The sequence below is a fragment of the Nilaparvata lugens genome, chromosome X (genome assembly GCF_014356525.2).
Source record: "Nilaparvata lugens isolate BPH chromosome X, ASM1435652v1, whole genome shotgun sequence".
Taxonomy (NCBI): Eukaryota; Metazoa; Arthropoda; class Insecta; order Hemiptera; family Delphacidae; genus Nilaparvata; species Nilaparvata lugens.
Genome location: NC_052518.1, coordinates 34,586,709 through 34,604,704, shown reverse-complemented (window position 1 = coordinate 34,604,704; position 17,996 = coordinate 34,586,709). Strand labels below are relative to the sequence as shown.

General features: G+C 36.8%; 1 protein-coding gene across 3 annotated transcripts in view; it reads right to left on the bottom strand.

The window, feature by feature from the left end:
* Window positions 1–17,996, bottom strand: part of LOC111047825 (nucleoredoxin) — a 46,952-nt gene that overhangs the window by 12,217 nt on the left and 16,739 nt on the right. For all 3 annotated transcript variants that reach the window (XR_005573351.1, XM_039443194.1, XM_039443193.1), the window contains one exon: window positions 14,019–14,140. Coding sequence is in view for 2 of the 3 variants with exons in the window: in XM_039443194.1 (XP_039299128.1) it covers window positions 14,019–14,140 (122 nt within the window). In the remaining variant the exon portion in view is untranslated. The remainder of the gene's footprint in view (window positions 1–14,018; window positions 14,141–17,996) is intronic.

Sequence of the window (17,996 nt, the reverse complement as noted above, 5' to 3'; positions counted from 1 at the left end):
TCACAAGTCAGTATCAGAAGTCAGTATCTGTTGGAAAAAACGGGATTGTGTTCCTTGTATGTTATTAAACAAAGCATATAACTTAGGTAATTCATTTTCTAACGCAGCACCGATGATAAATTGATGTAAGGTATGTAGAAGTATGATAAATCAGGCACCAGAATACTGAGTGTAATTCATGGAAACGTACGTAAAATTATTTATTTATTTATTTATTTATTTATACGTGGATACAATAACAAATCATATAAATATGATTGGGAAGGAACAACAGGCTTGGCCCAAAACTATTCCATTCCCAAATTTTGATTACATGTCCAAAAATAGGTTATGTTTCTTCTGTAAGAAGTTCAAGCTCAACTTTCGTCCAAAAATAAATATGAGATGCAATTTTAAATTTAGAAAAATTAAAACACCAAATTATAGTTAATATTACACTTAATTATCACTGCACATTGTATTAATTAGTTATTTTATGAATTTTGAAGCCAAAAATACACACAAATTCTCACTAAGAACAGCATTAAACCATGAAGACATATATTTTCTTCTTCTTCTTCTTCTTCTTCTTCTTCTTCTTCTTCTTCTTCTTCTTCTTCTTCTCTTCTTCTTCTTCTCTTCTTCTTCTTCTTCTCTTCTTCTTCTTCTTCTCTTCTTCTTCTTCTTCTTCTTCTTCTTCTTCTTCTTCTCTTCTTCTTCTTCTTCTTCTTCTCTTCTTCTTCTTCTTCGTCTTCTTCTTCTTCTTCTTCTTCTTCTTCTTCTTCTCTTCTTCTTCTCTTCTTCTTCTTCTTCTTCTTCTTCTTCTTCTTCTTCTTCTTCTTCTTCTTCTTCTTCTCTTCTCTTCTTCTTCTCTTCTTCTCTTCTTCTTCTTCTTCTTCTTCTTCTCTTCTTCTTCTCTTCTTCTTCTTCTTCTTCTTCTTCTTCTTCTTCTACTACTTCTTCTTCTTCTTGTAAGTGTGTGCCAAGTTTTTTCGTGATCGGATATGGCATGTAAAATCTAGGGGCGCAGCTCATACATTCATGCCGGCTCAAATTCTGAGCGCAATCGGTAGAACCGGTTTTTCTATTTCCTTCTCCAGTTTCTCACTCGGCTATCGGTCTGATGGGATTCGATCATTTGCGACAAAATTCAAAACTTTTCTACCAAATGGGATTCGTCTTTTTGTGACAAACTACAAAACTTTTCGACCTAATAGGATTCGACCATTTGCGAAGAACAGCAACATTTTTCTATCAAATGGGATTCGACTGTATGAGAATCGGTCAGATGGGAAAATCAAATTTTCGACCTTTTGCGACAGTTGAGATTTTCGGCCAAATGAGACTACTATTAAAACTTTTCGATCATTTGGGATTCGACCATTTGGGAAAGTACAAGTTTCAATTCTACCATTTGGGATTCTTCAATTTTCGATCTTTTGCGACAAAATAATAATTTCGGCCAAATGGGAATCGGTCATTTGACATGCCACTAAAACTTGAACTTTCCCAAATGGTCGAATCCCAAATGATCGAAAAGTTTTAATAGTAATCTCATTTGGCCGAAAATCTCAACTGTCGCAAAAGGTCGAAAATTTGATTTTCCCATCTGACCGATTCTCAAAAAGTCGAATCCCATTTGATAGAAAAATGTTGTAGTTCGTCGCAAATGATCGAATCTCATCGGCTAGATGGGATTCGACCATATGGGAAAGTATACTTTCGACCTTTTGGGATTCGACTATTTGCAACAAAATACAAAACTCTTCTACCTAATAGGATTCGACCATTTGCGACGAACTACAACATTTTTCTATCAAATGGGATTCGACTGTTTGAGAATCGGTCAGATGGGAAAATCAAATTTTCGACCTTCTGCGACAGTTGATATTTTCGGCCAAATGGGATTACTATTAAAACTTTTCGATCATTTGGGATTCGACCATTTGGGAAAGTACAAGTTTCAATTCTACCATTTGGGATTCTTCAATTTTCGATCTTTTGCAACAAAATAATAATTTCGGCCAAATGGGAATCGGTCATTTGGCATGCCACCCTTGTTTGGGCATAGCAATTAGAAAAAATTTTAATCTACGTTTAAACAGATGTGGTGATCCTATAAGTCACATTTTTCCTGGCAACCTGTTTAAGAATTTACCTTCCAAAAAAATAAACGATTTGCGGGAAAACAAACGATTTGAGTTAGGCCTTGGAACCCTTATTTGTCCAGCTGCACGAGTCAATGGCTCTTACCCAGCAAAATCTATTGTATTGCCTTGATTGCCACTGGCTCAATAAAATTGTAACAGAACCTTGTAAATAAATAAAAATCGGAGACTCGAGATTAAGACCGCTGAACAGGTCAGCACGCTCAGCATTAGGTTCTTGGAAGAATCAAAGCAAGGATCGCTGTAGATTGATTAGAGGTTTCAAGTGGGTGATGCAGGTGCATCCACAACATGATATACCACAATAAATTCTGGAGTGAGCTAGAGAGAAATATTTGTCTTTGAGTAAAGAATGAGGACATACTTTTTTATATGATAAACCTGTGGATCAGCAATCTTAAACTATTCTTCAATGTGCGAATATGCTCCTTCCACAGAAGATTTTTGATGCTATTTTCTTTATTAAGAATGTTGAGAATTTATCTGCTCTAGGAGATTAATTACTAATGCACTAAGTATAACACTTCATCTGGATTTACTGGCCTCCAGAAGAGTGATCTTACACTGTGATTCATTTTAACCTTCCGGAAGTCGCGCTGTTGTAAAAGGTACAACAGTGTCAGTTTTTTTCCTCACAAAACTATTGAATGGGGTGGTGACAGTGAATGAATCACCGATGCATACCAAAACTTTCCTCCCATCACTACACTGAGTTGGAGTATCAAGCGAGCAATGTTTCAGTCTTTAGGTGCCATTTAGTTGCGACAGTGCATAAGTAGTGCATATGATAGGGAAAGAGACTGCCAACGAACCAATAACACAGAATTGTTGGCTTTGCTTGGTGTACCTTATTGGGCTACGAAAATCATGCAAATGTTCATAGGCGTAAAATAATCCAATGAGATGGAAATATTAATTATTATACAATTAATTAATATGTTTTGACAGTAAACAGAGTACATAACACATAAAAAATAGGATGTTGTAAAAATTACAACACGCGACTGCTCGTGTGATTAAGAAGGGCGCGACTATAAATATATATTGATATTAAAATCTCCCACGCAAATGACCACCTCCTGCTTTACATTGCTCAAAAACCTACCGAATGAATCTAAAAAAGACCTTATATTTCCTCCAGTATGCCATCTATAAGTTCCAATTAATAAAAAAACGAAGTTTCCGCTGATACAATTTAGTAAAATACTGTCCGCCCCCTCAATAAAATTGCTGTCTAACATAACACACTTGAGGTTTTCATTATAAAAAACTACAAGTCCACCACATCTGTTTTCATTACAAGATAAATTTGATTTGTAACCTGGAATAGTGAAAAAGTTCGTATTGAAATCAGTTTTTATCCATGCCTCTGATAAAACAATAACATCTGGCTTTTTTCATTTGATTCAAGTACAAAATAAATACATCAAAATTCTTTTTAATACTACAAATGTTCATATGAAATACTGTAAGATTATCAGTGTAAAAAACATTATTATATTCTGGAATTGAGGATATAAATACTGGTACACAATCATTATTGATTTCCAATCAAAGTTCTAAATTATAACCCAACAAACGAAAAACTGACGAAAGGAAGAAGAGAATAATTACAGTAAAAAAATAATTTAACAAAACAACAACCATCCAGCATCAAGCCTGTCGAGCAATTCTGCATAATAAAGGCTCTATACAAATAACAACAATGAAGAAAGAAAACAATGAAGAATAATATGAAAAGTAATCACATTGATGACAAAATAGTGGACACTTGTTTCAGATTTGATAAATAAAATCATTAATTCTTGGGATGATAGCAAATCATATGGCCCTACGACACAAATCTTTATGTTATCTAGCATAAGTCACAGATATAAACAATGAAGTCATTTTAGACACAAGTTTGGAAAAAGGTGGAACACGAATTAAAAAATAACATTTTAAAAGTTATAAACATATATCTAGTCGATTTAAATATGCCACTGCATCTGGTGTAGCTACCAGGAAGTCTTCCAGCCTGCCCTCATAAGCTGTTCTTGTGCACTCTTCTACAATGTGTCTTATGGTTTGCACAGCGCCACACTCATAAAAAGGTGTTGGAGCCTTTCCCCACTTGTGCAACGCATAGGCACATCTTCCATGCTGAGTTCGGATCCTGTTAAGAGCCGACCATAGTTTGCGTGGCAAATCAAAACCTGGTGGCTTTTCGGTGATACATGAGGTAAGATCGATTTGCCTTGCATGCCATTCCTGTTGCCAGGCGTCTGTTAAACTGAACCCACCATCTAGAGCATGTAATGCCGTTCTGGTGGGAGGCTTTCGAGATACCAGGCGGATTTAATTGGCAAGTTCTATATCCTCATGTATTGGCAAGTTTTAATTTTGCAGGATCTTATTGAACTATCTTGTTAGAGCATTCATGCGTCGGAGGTTGGGGGATGAAATGTGACGCAGCACCGGGAGCCATTCTAAAGGTGTCGATTTTATGACTCCAGCAACCATCCTTATTTAATTATTCAACTGAGCATCAACCCTCCGCACATGTGAGCTATTCAGCCACACGGGCACACAAAACTCAGCAGTTGAGAACACGAGACCCAGGGCTGAAGAGCGCAATGTAGAAGCTGAAGCTCCCCAAGAAGTTCCACAGAGCTTTTGGATGATATTGTTTCTGGACTTCAGCTTCTCCGCAATTTTTGTAAGATGCTCCTTGAAAGAAAGGGTCCTGTCAAGTACTACGCCTAGGTATCTAGGTGTTTTGAAATGAGTGAGCCACTTGTCTTCAAATTGGATGCGGAGCTCCCTGTTTGCATCTTTGTTACTGAGATGGAAGCACGCAACCTCGGTTTTACTGGCATTCGGTTGGAGGTGCCATCTGCGAAAGTATTTTCCCAGTTTTCCCAAGTCATCTGTGAGAGTCTTTTCTGTCTCCTCAAACGTCCTGCTCTGAGTTGTTAACACCCAATCATCAGCATAGCCATATTTTCTTGATGTTGTGTCTGGCATGTCTGCAATGTACTGACTAAACAAGAGAGGGGCAAGCACTAACCCTTGAGGCAGGCCGTTCCTGAGCTTTCTTTGTGTACTCATATCAGAGCCCAGGATGACTTTGAAAGTTCTGTCACTCAGCATATTGTTCAGGAGTCGAGCAGTCACTTTGCAGTTTATCACTTTGAGGAGCTTGTAAATCATTCCCTCTCTCCACACAGTATCATATGCTGTTGATAAATCGATAAAAAATGCAGCAGAGGTCTTTAGCTTGATCTGGAATCCAGCTTCAATACATGTTGTGAGTGAGAGAACTTGGTCCACACAGCTTGTTCCACAGCTGAATCCAGCTTGTTCGATTGGGACACTTTCATATACCTTCGGGCTGATCCTATTATAAATCAGCCTCTCCAATAGTTTGTATGTCACCGATAATAATGCAATTGGTCTGTAGCTCTTGGGTGTGTTTGCAGGTTTTCCTGGCTTCAAGATTGCTATAATCTTTGATTGCCTAAACTCTTTGGGTATAATACCAGTTTGCATTATATCAGTGAAGAATCCAGCCAACCAAACCTTTGCATACTTTCCACAATTTATTAGGAATTCCGGGTTGATGCTGTCAAACCCTGATGCTTTTCTGGGGGCTACGGACTTCAGTGTCAGTTAAATTTCCTGTGGAGTGAAAGGATGGCTAAATTCGCTCTCTGTTGGCTCTCTTTTCAGGCATCTCAGTTCTCGTTTTATTTCAATTGTATGTGCCTTGTCTATTCTTGCTTTGGATGTTGCTACCAAGTGAGATACTATGGTATTTGCTGAAACATCTGTTTTTTGTCTCTTCATGGGTGCTCCACTCCCCAGCTTCCTCAGCAAAGTCCATGCCTGACGACTTGAGTTTTGGAAGTTCATGCTCTCAACTATCTCCACCCATTTCTCTTTCCTCACTTCATCAAGGCTGTGGAGTAGCTCATCAGCCACAATTTGGTCACCAGTCTCCAAAAATGTTTGGTACAATTCATTGCTGTTTTGAGACCATCCCGGAATGTATTCTCGACGGTACCCTCTTGGGATGCACTTTTTAGCAGCGCTTTCAAAAGCTCCAATGAATCTACCATAGTTTTTGCTTGTCGGCAGTATCCAACCTAGGCATTTATTCAGCTCTTTCGAGAAACTCTCCCCAATCTGTTTTTTTAAATTCCATCTTGGTTGGGGTGTGGATCTTACAAGTGGGATTTGAATGCCTATCTCTATGAGAGCTGGGCGATGGTGGCTGGGGGGGGGGGAGTCACAGAGAAACTTCCAGGTGGCTGGCAGTGGTTGGCCTTTGCTATCACTTGAAGTAAAACATAGATCTGGATTGTACTCTCGCTGCCACGCTGCTGATCTGAAAGTAAACCTATCCTTAGCATCAAATAGTAAATTTAGATTCTCATCTTCAGCCCCATTCCACCACTGCTTCACCATTTCCGTCAGATGTCTTATATCTCCACTGTTCATGGTGGCTATTGAAATCACCCACATAAACTGCAGGATGTAGTTGTATTGGAATCACTGTAGGTGGCCATATAATGCCTGGTGGTTTGTAGATATTGGTCACTATGATTCTTCCTGTTTTGACTACAACAGAATGGATATCGTTGTCTGATGAAGTCAACGCACTGTTTATCCGACTTGACTAGAGTTGAGTCCGAAGCACTTCTTTGTAGCCTCAAATTACTGACACAATTATTACACTTGTAAGGGTTTTTGTTAAAGAATTCTATATCAGTCTCTTTAACATTCGCACAGCTTTCATGGAAGAAGAAATTACAAATCGAACACTGCAATTTAGCTTTTGTAGATGATGTAACTATTTTATTGCACTCACCACAGGCACTCATTTCGATTTTGAATTTTATAAATTATATCGAAATAATGAATCTAACAATGGAAAAATAAGACAATTCTCGTCCCGGCTTGAGCTGGTAGGTTAATCAAATCACTATTAGCAACTCATAGATAAACAATCGCTTTCGTTCAACCACTCGATCAATTTCAGATAGCCTACATATGAAAATAAATTTTAGAATAAATACAGAAACAATTTATAAATACTAGAAATGACTTCAGAATGGAAGGAGGGAAATGGAGAATTAATTATTAGTTATTTGTATATCTAGAGGAAAGGATATATGTAGGTACAATATAATAATGGGAGATATGAATGCAAAAATTGGCAAGAACAACGGTGAAAAATGTGTTGGAAACTACGGATTTGGTGAAAGAAATGAAAGAGGAGATAGGCTTGTTGAATTTGTTGAAGGGAAAAATATGTATTTGATGAACTCCTTCTTCCAGAAAAATGAAACAAGAAAGTGGACTTGGATGAGTCCGGATGGAGAAACAAAAAATGAGATTGACTTCTTCATAACAGACAAAAAACTCATTGTACAAGATGTGGACGTAGAGAATGATGTTAACATAGGAAGTGACCATAGACCAATTAAGATGATTATAAAAATAGAAGAGAGAAGAAGATACCTTGAACGACAGAGAAGGAAACAGAAGACGTTCAACTCCAAGAGAGATAATCAGACTTTTGGCAAAAAGGAGAAGACTGAAAACGTCTGATAGGGATAGAATTGAATTCACTGAAATTTCTAAATTAATAAGGCGAAAATGAAAAGAATGGACAGCGCTCAAGAAAACTGAAGAATTAGAAGACACAATTAAATCAAGAGGAAGTATTAAACAAACATTGAGAAGACAACAGCTAGGCACCAATATAATGATCTCGATGAAAAATGAGACTGGCGAGGAAGAGAGAGAAGTGGAAGGTATTCTCAGGACAATCTGTAACTTCTATGAAAAATTATATAGTATACAGGGGCCTGAAACAGACACATCAGCAGAGTGCAGTGGAAGGAGAGAGGAACAGCTGGATGCAGGTCAAGTAGAAAATAGCCTTCCAATCCTGGAAAGTGAAGTGGAGAGAGTAATAAGCAAATTAAAAGAAGGAAAAGCGGGAGGACCGGACAAAGTTACAAATGAAGAAATAAAAGCGGGAGGAAGAGCTGTAACCAGTATACTAGTTAAGTTGTTTAATATATGTCTAAAAAATAGAAAAGTTCCTGATTTATGGTTGAAGGCTAACCTAATACTACTGTATAAAAAGGGAGACAGAAAAGAAGTAAAGAACTATCGCCCAATAAGTCTCCTCTGTACAATTTACAAAGTCTTCATTGCAATAATAACATACAGAATAGGAAGAAATTTAGATGCCGCAACACAGAACGATCAGACCGGATTCAAGAAAAATTTCTCTACACTAGACAATATCTTAGTACTGCTGGAATTGATACGAAAGGCGAGGGAATACAATTTCCAAATGGTCCTACTATTCATCGACTTTGAAAAAGCATTCGATAGTGTAACAACCAACGCTATTATGAATACGTTAGCTGGACTTGGTGTTGAAGATGAATATTTACAAATTTTTAAATATATATATGAGAATATGAAATTAGAATGTTCAGTAAGAGGAGAGAGTAAAGAGATACGTGTGAAAAGAGGATTAAGACAAGGTGATGTTCCATCTGCAAAAATATTTAATGCCGTTTTAGAAACAACCTTCAAAAATTTAGACTGGCAAGATAGAGGCATAGATATCAATGGGGAGAGGTTGAACTGCTTGAAATTTGCCGATGATATTGTTCTTATAGGAAGAAGTGCAAGTGAAGTTGAGGATATGTTAAAGGAGATGATGGAAGAAACAAAACAAATAGGCCTTAAAGTAAATTTTGAAAAATCAAAGGTTATGAGTTTCAATTGTCAAGCAGATGAAGTAATTGATTTGAACCAAGGAAGAATTATCGAAAATGTCAACAGCTTCATATATTTAGGGCAAAGAATTGGAAAAGACGGTCAATGGGGAGAAATCACAAGAAGAATTGCGTTGGGATGGTCAATGTTTGAAAGATTTAATCACCTTTTCCGCTCCACGGTTATTATGGAAAATAAGCGAAAATTACTTCAGATGTGTATAATCCCAGTTATGTTGTATGGCTGTGAAACATGGACTCTCACAGGAAAAATTATCAGGAAAATGAGAACTAATATGAGAGCAATGCTAAGGATCATGTTGGGAGTTACTAAAAGAGATAAAAAGACGAAAATATGGATATCCAAAGAGACAATGGTTGAGGACATAGGACGGTTGATAGTAGAAAGAAAATGGAACTGGGCAGGACATATAGCGAGAACAAAAGACAACAGATGGACAAAGAAGATAATAGACTGGTATCCACGAACACTGAAGAGAAGCAGAGGACGACCAACCAACAGATGGGACGAGGAATTTAGGAGAGTCTGCGGTGGAGAAACATGGCAGAGGGTAGCACAGGAGAGGACGGAATGGGAGAGGATGAAGAAGGTGTACGGCGGTGTTTGGCTATACAAAGACTAAATTTCAAAAGTGAATGTTATCTATCATGTTCATATTTCATTTGGTGCCAACCAAAGAAGTAACCTCAGCGGAAGCTGATTTGCAACCATGAAAATTTTATTTTATTTTTACTATGTACCAATAGGTAAATACTGTAAAAGTTGCAATAAAAGGTTTATTTATTTATTTATATCTAGAGTGAAAAGTACGACTTTTTCTCCCTGTGGGAAAAAGTTTGAATCCCGAGGCAAAGCCGAGGGCAACAATTTTCCTGAGGGAGAAAAAGTATTTTTCGCTCGTGATGTACACAACATTTTTCCTCAATCTACATTTTTTTATAGAAACTGCAAATAAAATCATTCTAATAACTTGACACCCAATATTCCAAGATTATTAACTGGTCTGGAATTGATGAAGCCTTGAAAGTGGAGAGTTGGAGACGGGTGGTCGAGGCGGCTGATGTTGATGAGGCTGCTGAGAGTTTCAATGAGATGCTACAGACAAATTTGGAGCAGTTCACAACATCCGAACGAGTGTGTGCTAAAACGAAAAAAATTAAACCATGGATAACCTCTGGCCTCCTGCAATCGATGCGTCGTCGTGACGAAGTTGAGTAAAGAGGTCAGGAGAAATCCATACAATAATCAACTCAGACAAAAATTTATTCGATTCCGAAATACACTTAAGGCAGCTATTAAGCGTTCTAAATACAATTATTATAAGAATAAATTGAGTGAAGCTGGGGGAGACTCTAGGAAATTCTGGAATGTTATTAATGAGGTTTCTGGTCGATCCACGGACAAGCCGAAATTTCCGCTGCAGGCGTACTGTGATCGCGGCGGCGAGGCCTCTCCCGCTGAAATTAAACAAATAGGTAATGCCTTCAATGAATACTTTGCCTCGGTTGGCTCGCGGTTGGCCGGGGCACTGCAGCCGACTGGTCCACTCGAGGTGAACGACGCCGACCATGCGACGGACGCTGTCTTTGCTCTTTGTCTCGTCACCCACAACGAGCTTATCGCGGTAGTGGTCAGTATGAGAGGCGGCTCGGCTCCGGGATAAGATGGAATACCGACCAAGTTAATTAAAAACAGCATTAACACACTACAGTTACCTCTGCTACAAATAATTAATCTTAGTCTTACAACAGGTAGATTTCCGAATGTTTTTAAAATTGCCAAAGTTGTTCCTATATTTAAGTATGGACAAAAAAATGTTACCTCAAACTTCAGGCCAATTTCTATACTTTGCACGGTATCAAAAATAATTGAAAAATGCGTCAAAATACAACTCACAAATTACCTTGAGCGTGAGAAAATAATTTCCAATTCTCAATTTGGCTTCAGACAAGACAGGGGTACTTCCCACGCGCTTTTTGAATTAATAAGATACATAAGTGGAGGAATAGGCAACAAAAAACGGGTGATTGTCACATTCCTCGACATGGCAAAAGCATTCGATTCTATTGATAGACATAAATTGATAGTGAAACTCCAGCACGCCGGCGTTGAATCCCTGGACTGGTTCATTAGTTACTTGGAAAACAGGTCGCAGTTTGTGTCCATCAACGGTACACAGAGTGACCCAAAAAGCATCGAGTATGGTGTGGTTCAGGGTAGTACCCTGGGCCCCCTACTCTATCTATATCAATAACATAACTAGAGTAAATATTGAAGGGAAACTATTGTTATTCGCCGATGACACTGTTTTAGTGTCGTCTGGAAGTTCTTGGGACGAAGTCTATGAACAGGCCTCCTCAGACCTACTAAAAGTTAAAAGGTGGTTTGACCAGAACACCCTATCCTTGAATGTCGGAAAAACCAAGTCTCTGCCTATATACTTTGGACAGGATGGCGATCCTGGGCTGAAAAGGCTTGCAATACACTCCTGTGGTGATCTGCGGTCGGCTGCCTGCGGCTGTGACGAGGTTGAGCGTGTGGAGCAGTATTGCTACTTGGGAAAAACAATTGATCACAAAATGAGTTGGTCCCCACACATTGTCAATGTTAAACGGAAATTGAGGAAATTATTGTATGCCTTCTCACAGCTGGCATGGTTGCTGGCTGCGGATCAGTGCAGGAGTGTGTATTTTGCGTATGTTCAGTCGCTGCTTCAATATGGTGTAGTGGCGTGGGGCGGTGCCTCGGCCGCTGTGCTTGAGCCTCTGGCTGTCACGCAAAGAGCGGTTATAAAAATTATTCTAAAGAAACCAGTCAGATACTCATCAGACCAGCTCTTTTCCGATTTCCAGGTCCTGGATATCCGCCAGCTTTACTTGAAATCCATCCTCACATTTATAAAAACAAATAAAACCTATATCTTTACAAACTTACAACATGATTATCAAACCAGACACCGAATAAATTACGGATATAACTTTCCCAGATCAACCTTAACGTCACTGAACAGTAATCCCTTTCTACTTGCCCATTTGATTTATCGATACCTCCCACAAACAATCATAGATGCAGAAGAACTTGATGCTGCCGCCTACAAAAAGAGAGTAGGTTTTTGGCTCCGCTCAATCGGCCGGGTGGCCGCCGCGGCGCTGCTGGAGTCGCCATATAGGTGACACAAAGCAATTGGCACATGCTCAACCACAAACCTCACTAGTTTGTGATTTTGTGTTTCAAGCCCTTCATGCCTCACCTGAGTTTCTCTTATTTATTTTAATTATTTATATTCTGATTTTATATTGTACTTTCTATTTAATGTTGTTAAATCGTCAGTTCAAATAGCTCACCAGAAGATGAAGTATTCTGAGTCGGGTACTTGTGCTGTGTGAATCGTCATTGATACAGTTTGTATTTTATACATTACAGGATTTAGCATATTTTTTATAGGTTAAGCTTGAATCAATATAAATTATTGACTGTAGTTTTTGCACTTGTACTACCTGTATAGATTGTGTACTCTTTCCCCGCGCACGGATCAACAGTCCATGCGGGGAAATAATTATTCCATAATTTATTATTCTGTTCTATATTGTGCATTGTTTTTGTATTGGAATAAAGAAATTGAACTGAATTGAATTGAACTTACGTATTGGTGACAATGTTTCCTAGCAACATAAACTAAAATCTAAAACCTAAAAACCGGTCGTCTGATTGGCACTGCCGATTGCGCTATCTATCGGCAAAAGTTGTAACAATTATATCAGCTGGGCAGCTACCAAAAATGGCTGACTCCAGATCACGCGGTTCAGATTTGAATTGCAGATCAAAAATATTTGTTGGCTGGTATTTTGAATAGAATAAAATATTTTTAAAATTGTATAAATTTTTATCGTCTACTAATATTAAGAATATAATATCATACAAACATATATTTCATGAGTTGATCAAATTTCTGGTTGTGGTATTGAATTCAGTTGACTCAATGACAGACACCTCTATTATGCTTTCTCATCTGAGCTTAGAGCTTCTAACCTATTACCATGTAAGTTCTCAAAATAGAGATGCTTCCCATGTTATTTAAATGGAGTAACTTTTCCTCCCTAGGGAGATTTTCTGTTTATTTACTACCGAGAGCGAAAAAGTGACACTTTAATATTATGTTTCAGGGAGTAAAGTTAGTACTTTAGACAGTAGGTGGGGGAAAAAAATATTCTGTCGATCTTCAACATTCTGTTGAAGATGGACATGGCGTCCGAAAGCGGTCCACAACGTGAGTAGAAGCTAATCAGCTACTACTCACAAAATTCAGACTGCTAGGTCGTAACTAAAGTATTGAAAAGTGATCATTGACAAACAGTTTGTAATGGAACGTGAAATTGATGAGTATATAATACTCTACATAGCCTACCTACAATATGAAAATTAAATATAAAATTCAAAGATAGGCTGGTACAAAGCTAGTAAGATCTTAGAAAGATAAACAATTTGCACAACCAAAACAAATTCGGAAAGTGGTAAAGTCCACACCAAAAGAAGGCCTACTCAGTTTTGTAATGTCAGACTACAAGGAAAATGAATAAATAAAAAGCAATTAAATTTAATTAAGTCAATTTTAAAATTAAAATTTGAATTTTAAAATTTGAACTTTTTTGTTTAGAAATTGATGTCGGAATGTAGTGAGCTTAATGAGATTCAAAAAGATAGAAAAACTATCTCTGCTTGGTCGTTAAAGCCTCTTTCAATAATATTTTCCTGGAAGACTAATTTTTCTCCACGTGCTTATGAAATGCGCACCACCCCACACATTCCAATAACGTATTGGAATAAGCAATGCGCATAAGCGAAATAGATTTTCTTGTAATATCTAAGTTTCTTTTTCTGTATATTAAATGAAAAATATATGGTATTTTAATATTCAACATGCATTTCCCATTTGATATGCTGGTCCACTAAAATCCATAGTTATTGTATGGTTTGAAATTATTGTATGGATATCCCTCAAGTGCATTTCCATTTACCATCTGGTTAGTGGTTACTATAAAGTATTTCATGATATTAATTACTCACATCAAATGCTATGAAGAATATTGGTGAATATAGGTTAAACCCATCCGCCTGCATTTGAGCATTGCTAGCAGCTGTTGTGAGGACAGACTTGCCAAAATTGAAATCTTCTTCATTTTCACCTTCTGAAATAATGCAACATATTTCCCATCAGAACTTGCAGAAGTTGGGAGATTGGAATTAACATGCTTTTATGAAATGATAGGAGCCAACTCAACATCGAAGCACGGATCAGTAGTTTTTTTAGAATGAATATTGAAAGTTGTAGAATCCTTTTCAAAAGTGGGATATCCGTTGTATTGTAAAAAATAATAAATTAAGAAGGAATAGTTGGGAGAAAAGTCGAATTACATAATAATAATAATAATAATATTGGTATGACTTTTGATGATGGGAAAGTCCCACCTGGCCTGAATATATAATTCACAACTGTTATGCTTCAGCCAGGACCATCAAGTTTATAACATTAAAAAGCAGCAATTACAAGAAATAAATAAAATCAATACAGATTGATTATAAAAAAACTTTACAACTTTGAATAAAGCACATAGATATTTATTGAAATTTCTCACAGAGTTGAGAAATGTGCCATTTTGTTACAAAACACTTCAAGTTCAAGGTGTGGGTGTTATTTTGGTTCGATGTGACAGCCGTTGGTAATGCGATATACATACCACCGATAATCGATTTTTTGCCACATTCGTACCAGCATATCAGGCGTAACTTGTGCAACCGCAGCTATCCGGTTTTAGAGGTCATTAGGATTTGTCTGGTAAAGGCGGAACATAAACCTTATCCTTGATGAAACCTCACAGGAAGAAATCCATCGATGATAGTTTTAGTTTTTAGTTTTATTCTAAGTCATTGACCAGCGCTGCTGGATAGACTGTGGGTTTATAAAACATGTCACAAAAAAGTTTCAAATTGTCATATCACTATCAAGAAGTTCACTCAGGCTATAGAATGGATGCTCCACCAAGAGAGATTTGAAAACTGCTCGGAATTGTCTATCACTTCCACTATCCTTGACCCACTCTGGCAGCTTATTAAACATTTCGAAGGCAATGAAAGGATAACACCTCTGAGTCCTTGCTAAACGGCATCTTGGCATGTTGATAAGGTAAGTCTTTTTGTGTAGTTGAGAAGTTGATATTGTGGTAATTATTCATATTGAATGAAAAATACTAAGAAATTGTAAAAAAAAAACACAGATTTATTGATATTTAGAAAGACCGGTTTCGGTTATTACACAATTGTCAATCTCTGATAAACTAAGACTAAATACAAGAGCAGCAGAATTTATACTAGTAGGCGAGTACTGCTATTGATCAAGGTCATAAACGCCTGCCATTGGCCCAGCTAGACAGTCTCTTCTCACTCAACGGTGTGACAAAATGGCGGCTTAAGCAGCAGAATCGCCATGATAACAAAATTTACTTTCAGAACAAAATAAGAACCAAGGAAACAAGTGTGAAAGATAATAAAACAAATATGTAAATGGAAAAACTATTGACTAATGTATGCTTACAATTTTATGATAAAACTAAATTCGTAGTGTTGTATTGGTTGGAATGAATCTTGTCATTTAAACTGTACTGGGAATTTTCCTTAATTACTCTTGTTATTTCTAAAGCCTCTAGAATATTCAAAGATCTGCCTTTGTTATTAACATGCAGAAACTCAACATTCTCCTTAACTGTGAGCTTGTGATTATTGTCAAATGTTCTGCAAAGTTAGATTCCCCATTTTGTTTATTCCAATCTCTGATGTGTTCTTCAATTCTACTTTTGAAACTTCTACCAGTTTGACCCACATAACAAGCATTTCAATCACCACATTTGAGTTTGTACACCCCACTTTTATCCCAAATATCAATTTTGTCAACATCCAACACTAAATAATAGGCCTATCATTCAACATCAACACAAGTTTGCTGATAGGGTAGCTAATTTCTCACAAATCCAATTCTCATCTACAAAGACAGAGTTACTAGGACGAGTTAACACATACAGTAGTCATAGCTATTTGGATAACCCACAACTTGAACGACTAGCATGCAGCATTAATAGCAATTGGGAAGCTTCAAAGAACAAAATATTAACTAACAGATGTGCTGACATAATTCTTCAAGAAAAGACAAGGGATCTTCGACCAGAGATCACAAAAACGGCAGACATCATGAAGATTTTAAAGAAGAATATGAAAACCAATGACCTGATGATTTTGAAAGCTGACAAAGGATGCACTACAGTAATAATGGATAAGGACGAATATCTAAGTAAGGTAAACCATTTCATTGCAGATAACAATTTTATTGGGATTAACTCCAATCCCACCACCAAAATCAATAGCTACCACCAAAATAAGTTGACTACCACCACCAAATTATTTAATAAGAAAGAAACTAAGTATCTAACAGTTATGAATCCATATCTACCTAGACTTTTCGGTCAACCTAAATTACACAAAACTAATGTTCCTATAAGACCAGTGGTATCTTTTGTTAATGCCCCCTGCTCTAAATTAGCTCACAAACTGAATAGCACCTTTCGGTCATTAACGGGGTTTCAACCAAAATTTAGTATTAAAAATTCATTGGAGTTGGTCAACAATATAAAGCATATTCCTGTTCTATCATCTCATAAACTTGTGTCATTTGATGTTACTAATTTATTCACTAACATTCCGGTGGGAGAAAGTCTTGAAAGAGCTGAGGAAATAATGAAAGCCTCTATCAATGATCATACACTCAGAGAAGAACTGATAGGATTGATGAAGTTATGCACTCAGCATAGTTATTTCAAATTTAACAATAAATTTTTTGAACAAAGAGAGGGGTTGGCAATGGGGTCACCCCTCTCACCACTCCTAGCTGAATTATTTATGGATAAGTTAGAAAGTAGAATTATTGAAAATAGTCATTTCAAAGATAAAATTGTTTACTGGTTTCGATATGTAGATGATATTATTTGCTTATGGAAAGGAAGTAACAGACAAATAGTCAATTTTCTTTCCTATATGAATGGATTACAACAGAGTATAGAATTCACTGTAGAGGTAGAACAGGATCGTGTATTGAATTTTCTAGATTTAAGATCATAGCACTGGTTTTCACAAGTTTTCTATTTTCAGAAAACCAATCCATACTGATGTTATCATTCCTCTTCATTCTTGTCATCCTATTTCTCACAAACTTGCTGCTTTCAATAGAATGGTCTATATAGCACTAACGATACCTATGAGCCATCATGATTTCGATATTGAGATCACTAAAATTAAACAGATAGCTGTCACAAATGGGTATGAAGAAAGTATGGTGGACAGATTATTGAGTAAAATTAATAGACACATTTCAATCAATTCTAGCTTTGTAGGTTCAAACTGTGAGAAGACTTGAATAACAATCCCATATTTAGGCCTTGTATCTGATAAGATAGGTAGGGAATTAAAGAGGAATGGATTTCATGTTGCTTTCAAGACCAAACCGATTTTAAATAGTCTATTTAGCTGGAGTAAAGACAAAATTGATATTTAAGATAAAAGCGGGGTGTACAAACTTAAATATGATGATTGTAATGCTTGTTATGTGGGTCAGACTGGTAGAAGTTTCAAAAGTAGAATTAAAGAACACATAAGAGATTAGAATAGACAAAATGGGGAATCTAACTTTGCAGAACATTTGATAACAAATAATCACAAGTTCACAGTTGAAGAGAATGTTGAGTTTCTGCATGTTAATAACAAAGGCAGATCTTTGAATATTCTAGAGGCTTTAGGAATAACAAGAGTAATTAAGGAAAATTCCCAGTACAGTTTAGATGACAAGATTTATTTCAACCAATACAACACTACGAATTTAGTTTTATCATAAAATTGTAAGCACACTTTAGTCAATGGTTTTTCCATTTACATATTTGTTTTATTATCTTTCACACTTGTTTCCTTGGTTCTTATTTTGTTCTGAAAGTAAATTTTGTTATC